This window comes from Dendrobates tinctorius, unplaced genomic scaffold (assembly GCF_039654945.1).
Source record: "Dendrobates tinctorius isolate UK_male_01 unplaced genomic scaffold, ASM3965494v1 ptg000035l, whole genome shotgun sequence".
Taxonomy (NCBI): domain Eukaryota; kingdom Metazoa; phylum Chordata; class Amphibia; order Anura; family Dendrobatidae; genus Dendrobates; species Dendrobates tinctorius.
This window is the reverse complement of record NW_027361703.1, coordinates 72,070,064-72,076,063: the sequence shown is the minus strand read 5'-3', so window position 1 is coordinate 72,076,063 and position 6,000 is coordinate 72,070,064. Positions and strand designations below refer to the sequence as shown.

General features: G+C 42.5%; 1 protein-coding gene across 1 annotated transcript in view; it reads right to left on the bottom strand.

Moving 5' to 3' along the window:
* Positions 1 to 1,866: 1,866 nt before the first annotated feature.
* The window catches only part of FBXL13 (F-box and leucine rich repeat protein 13), a 396,865-nt gene continuing 392,731 nt past the window's right edge, over positions 1,867 to 6,000 (bottom strand). The window contains exon 21 of the mRNA XM_073573638.1: positions 1,867 to 3,379. Coding sequence (XP_073429739.1) covers positions 3,217 to 3,379 — 163 coding nt within the window. The 3' untranslated portion in view covers positions 1,867 to 3,216. The remainder of the gene's footprint in view (positions 3,380 to 6,000) is intronic.

The window sequence follows — 6,000 nt, the reverse complement described above, 5'->3', positions numbered from 1 at the left end:
ATTACGGTTTATCAGGGCCGCAGCCAGGTCTAGACCAACAATTACCCAGAAATTACCATCATGGGATCTAAATCTAGTTCTATCTGCACTAACAGGTCCCCAATTTGAACCCATCCAGTCAGCACCCCTAAAAACCTTGTCATTAAAAACTGTGCTTCTAGTGGCCCTAACATCGGCTCGCAGGGTGAGCGATATTCAAGCTCTGTCAGCAGCGCCACTGTTTACTAAAATTCTATACGATAGTCATATTGAAACCTGACCCGGCATATCTACCTAAGGTGGCAACACACTTTTATAGGTCCCAAGAAGTAGTCCTTCCTTCCTTCTGCACAAATCCTAGAAATAAGGGAGAGGAGAAATTTCACACCCTAGATGTGAAGAGGTGTCTAATTCAGTACTTAGAGGCCACCAAGGGATGTAGGAAGGAAGGCTCTTTTTGTGTGTTTCCAGGGACCTCGGAAGGGACTTAAGGCATCTAAGACTACCCTGGCAAGGTGGATAAGGGATGTGATTGCCCTGGAATATTCATCCAGCGGGAATACCATCCCGGAGGGTTTGAAAGCTCATTCCACAAGGGCAATGGCGACCGCATGGGCAGAAAGATCAGAGGTATCGATAGAACAGATCTGTAAGGTGGCCACGTGGTCAACACCTTCTACCTTTTTCAGACACTATTGTTTAAATCTAGCCTCTACGTCTGACCTGACCTTCGGGAGAAGGGTCCTTCAGGCGGTGGTCCCTCCCTAAGCTACAAATCTGTGTAATTCTCTCCGTGGTGCTGTCATGGGTGAGAGAGAATCATTACTCACCGATAACGGTATTTCTCGGAACCCATGACAGCACCCGCTTATCTCCCCCCCCCCCTTCACGTGTGCGGTGAGCACGGTTTACTGTTCGTAGAGTGTTTTCGTTTAGACACGGTGCTTCTTGATAATATGCAACATTATAATGTTATGTATATGCTTTTGTTATTAACTAACCTGTAGACCCTCTGATGCTTTGTAACCAAATGGGGGCGGAGGAGAGGTGCCGCCCTTTTTATCTGTAGGTTCCTGTCTTTGATGGGCGGATCCCCTCTCTCCGTGGTGCTGCCATGGGTTCCAAGAAACACCGTTATCGGTGAGTAAGCTATTTTTTTATTCTCTAGCAAGATGGCGCCGCCTGTACAGTAGCAGCTATTGGATCACCGATAGCTGCTACTGCACAGTCGCGGCCGGTGCCATTTTCAAACAGGAGAATAGCAAACAAATGAATTATGCACACATTACATATGTGATTATGCTTCGGCAGCTGCCTGCAGAACGGTCCCCCTCCCCCCCCCCCCAAGATAAACATAATATTCATTATGTAAACTTTGGGGTAGGTCACTGAGGAGTCAGTGACCCATTAGAAGCCATACTGTGTACTGGTTACTGTGCACAATCCTGCTGACAGGTTCCCTTTAAAGCCCAAAACACTTCCACACATGGGCCAAGTAACATGGGTGGGTTATGAATGCCATGACAGTGTCTCTTTTTCACCGTGCATATGCATAATTCTCATTGAGAATTCATAAATTACAAGGATTGCATATATGTAAGAGAAATAAAATGGCAGATAACCATTTTAATTGGGGAAGATGTGTAGTAAAATATTTTAGGTTTACACTTTAGTTCAGAGTTCTTGGTCTTTAGGTGATTTTTTTTTTTTTTAAGGAAAGCTGAACTACAGTGGGTAAGTAAAAGACAAAACAAGGCCGATGTCAAGATCAAGATGTAGTACAAAAAGTAGCAGCATGCACTGTAAAGCAGAAGAACAAACTGTTTTAGGGTGAAAGTGTCTCTTTTCCAGTGCTGTGCTTCATACAAAGTTTAGAGCAGACAAGCATTTCATTTCATTAAGCTTTTTTAGATGTTTTTCCTCATTTCAGTACAATTCATGTACAAGAAAGAAATCAATAAATTACATAAAAGATTTAATTAAATTCATGCAATCTGTGTTTTTATTGTCAATTTTTAAGGAACTAGATAACTAAGGAACTAATAATTGTGTACATGGTGTATAAGGTTGATGTCCATCCTCAATTTTATCTAGTTTTATTATTTTAATTTCATTATTGCTATTGATTAAATCAAACCCATCATTTGATTCATGCTGCCCAAATCACGCTCCGGAGAATATATACTTAGAAGATCCAGCCAGTGACCGCAGGCAGAGACGAGGCAAGCCCGGCACCACTGTAGGCGCTTGGCAAGTCTCTGGTCTCTCCTGCATCTGCACAGTGAGACTGAGCAATTACTTTGAGTGGTACGAGAAGTAGATGCCCAGGGGTGTACCAGGGTGGTCTCGTCTCTTTCTATAGTTTGTGGCTGAAGCATCAGATAAAAATATACCGGTCTGCAGTCGATCATCCGGGCACTGATTCAGGTTGCCTGTGGTTTGGGCAGCATGAGTTAGCTGATAGGTTCCGTTCTAAGCTTTACTTGCTAAAAATGTGCACTCCCATTTAAAATGATAAATTTTTGATACATAGAGATTTGTATAAAAACACTGATCTGATGAAAACTAACATTTATCTGACCCTTATAAATCCAGCAAATTGTTTCAACATGTTTCATCCATTGATGTAGACTTGAGGCTGCATCAAGCTGTTAAGGGTCTGAATAAATGTTGGGATTATTCATGAATACGAGAAAAACATTTAGATCTTTAATTCCTCAAGTTATTTGGAACATCTGATTAAGGTATGATTGGTGTGACTTTATTTTACCATGTGATAGGGAATATGTACGGTATGTAAGTGTCATTAGTGTAGTAAGTCAACGCCTTCTCATGCCAACAGCCCCGTGCCGTTCCGCTCTACCATCATGTGACTGCCTCTGTAACCTGCTGTATCACTGTTTGAAGTGGTTGTTACAATCTCAGTGTACATCTATGGGTCTCAGATCAAGGCTACAGAGCCTCATTCTCAATTCCCATAGACTTACATTGAAATAAAAAGTGACCTCCACGCCACACAGCACCCACTGTGCGATTCAGCAGGTCACAAATGCAATGACGTAGTACTGGAGCGGTGCTGTTACCATGAGCAGATAGCGGCCGGAGAGTATATTAATTACTACACTAAATATATCCACATACATGAGAATTAGCACATGAAAAAATAAAAACATTTGGCATTTTTCTTTTACATACAGTATACAGTAATTACTTTGAACACAGTTTAGTTTGGCCCATTTACATATCAAATGACTCTTCAGCTGCTCCCTCTTCTGTCTCCTCTATGTGTGGTACACCATGTTGTAGGTTACCACATCGGTCATATCCAAACCAAGGCGGAGGATCATCTGTACTGTACTCCACACGTTGGTACTTGGATTCAATTTTCTGAACAGTTGTCCTATGGAAAAAGAATATTCACCAAATAACAATGAAATATATAGATAAAACCGTTGTCCAAAACTGTATAATGTCAGGTTAATTAATTAGGGCCCCATAGAAAACAAAAACATTGTATAATCACCTCCGGCAGCAGCGCTGTTGGTGACGTGAGGTTGTGGCACATGATCGCTGTAAACAATCAGTGGCTGCAGCCGTTACTAATTTGTCAGTGTCAATGTGTGTGCTGATCTGCACCTGATCAGCCTCCACTGATTGCAGCGGTCAGAATGCACAATATTGTCATTACGCCCGCTGGGAACAGCAACATCAGCATCAGTGGAATTACATTTCTGTAGGAGATAATTACATTAATTTTCATTTCTTTAGGCAGAGTTTGTCAAATAGTGGAAACTTCTTATTTTTTTTATTTTATTTTTACTTAAAATGGGTTCTACTGAATTCCCCCCAATGTGTCTATCACCTTGACTGCATGCAGTGCTATTTTTCCTGTGATACTGATATGAGTAAAGTTAAACAGCAGAGCTGTGAGGTCAGAATACTCTAACAGTTGCCTTAATTTTGTTACTGTAATTTATTGAGGTAAAAGGGGTTGTTACAAGAATTCCTTATTTTTAATGTAGACGTAAAGGGGTTGTCTACTACTAGGACAACCTCTTCTCATACCCCAAGCTTGGCCCTAATAAAATGAAAAAATTTATACTCGCCTCCCGTAACGGCTCCATTCCCGCGGTGTCAGCACCCACTCTCCCTGTGGGTCCCGTGCGGTTGTTGTGGCACGTGACCCAGGCGTCCATTTAGTACTGTCGTCATTGTCCCCGCCTTTTGTCGAACTGAACATGGAGAAGTCTGGGCTGCAGCTGATCTGTGACTTCCTCTTCTTGTTCAATTCGACAGATGGTGGGGACAGTGACACTTGTGCTGATTGGGCGGTGGGGTCACGTGTCACAACAACAGCGTGAGTGCCAACACAGCGGCGGGAACCGCACAGGAGGTGAGTATAAGCTTTATTTTATTAGGGCCAAGCATGAGGTATGACAAGGAGTTGTCCATGTAGTGAACAACTTATTTAAGTCCATCGAGTTTATTCTATAGCCTAACATGTTTATCCAAAAGAAGGCAGAAAACCTATGAGGCAGACACTAATAGCTCCACATTAGGGGAAAAATTCCAACTCCACAAACGGCAAACAGACTAATTCCCTAGATCAACGTCCGATCACCAAATCTAGTGCCCGTAATCTGTGAGGTTATATTTTTCAAGAAAAGCATCCATGACAGTTTACATGATTGTTGGTATTTTAAGGCTGTGCGCACACGTCCGGAATTCGCGCAGATTTGAGGCGTTTTTGCCACGTTTTTATCGACGCAAAAATGGCATTCCGCACATGCTGTGCTAATGCTGCGCATTTTTCCGTGGAAAAATACGCAGCATGCCCATTCTTTGTGCGGAATCGGAATTCTGCACGCATAGGAAAGCATTGTTCCGCTTACTTTCCGCATGTGGCTATGCCCACCATGTGCAAAGTAAGAGGAAAATGTGCGGATGGTACCCAGGGCCTGGAGGAGGGGAGACTCTCCTCCAGGCTTTGGGTACCATATCCCTGTAAAAAATTTAAAATAAAAAAATGGTGATATTCTTACCTTCCGGCGGCCCCCGCAGTGTCCCCAGGCCTCAGCGATGCTCCCGCCAAGTCCCGTTCCCAGTGATGCCTTGCGACAATGACCTTTGATGAAGTCGCGGTCTCGCGATACCATAGTGGTCTTGCGAGACCGCTACGTCATCAAAGGTCATTGTCGCAAGGCATCCCTGGGAATGAGAGTTGTCGGGAGCATCGCGAGGCTCAGGAAGGCTGCGTGGGACGCCGGAAGGTGAGAAAAACACCATTTTTTTTTTATTATTATTATTATTATTTTTAACATATCTTTTACTACTGATGCTGCATAGGCAGCCTCAATAGTAAAAAGTTGGTCACACTCGTCAAACACTATGTTTGACGAGTGTGACCAACCTGTCAATCAGTTTTCCAAGCGATGCTACAGATCGCTTGGAAAACGCTAGCATTCTGCAAGCTAATTACGCTTGCAAAGCGCTAGTTTATCGTGGGAAATTCCGTATGCGAAATTCTAGCATATTTCCCGCTGCAGGGAGTTGCGAAATTCCTGCGGAAATTTCTGTGTCAATTCCGCACCGTGTGCACATAGCCTAAATCTGCTAGAACTTGCCAAGTTTTACACATGTTGAAAAATCTCTGCTGATATGGCCCTAAATTGGCCTCAGTTATTTCCTGATTTTACTGTAATTTTAACTTTAAAATTAATAAATATGCTAAGTGTGAACATAGCCTAATACAGGCCGTGGACTCAAAACAGTTTTAAAGGGGGTCTGAATAAATTCCGTACCCATTGTAATTTTCCACTCTGTTTCATTGCAGCCATTTGGTAAATTAAAAAAAAGTTCATTTTTTTTATCATTAATGTACACTCTGCTCCCCATCTTGACTGAAAAAAACAAATGTAGAATTTTATGCAAATTTCTTAAAAAAGAAAAACAAATATCACATGGTCATAAGTATTCAGACCCTTTGCTCAGACACTCATTTAAGTCGCATGCTGTCCATTT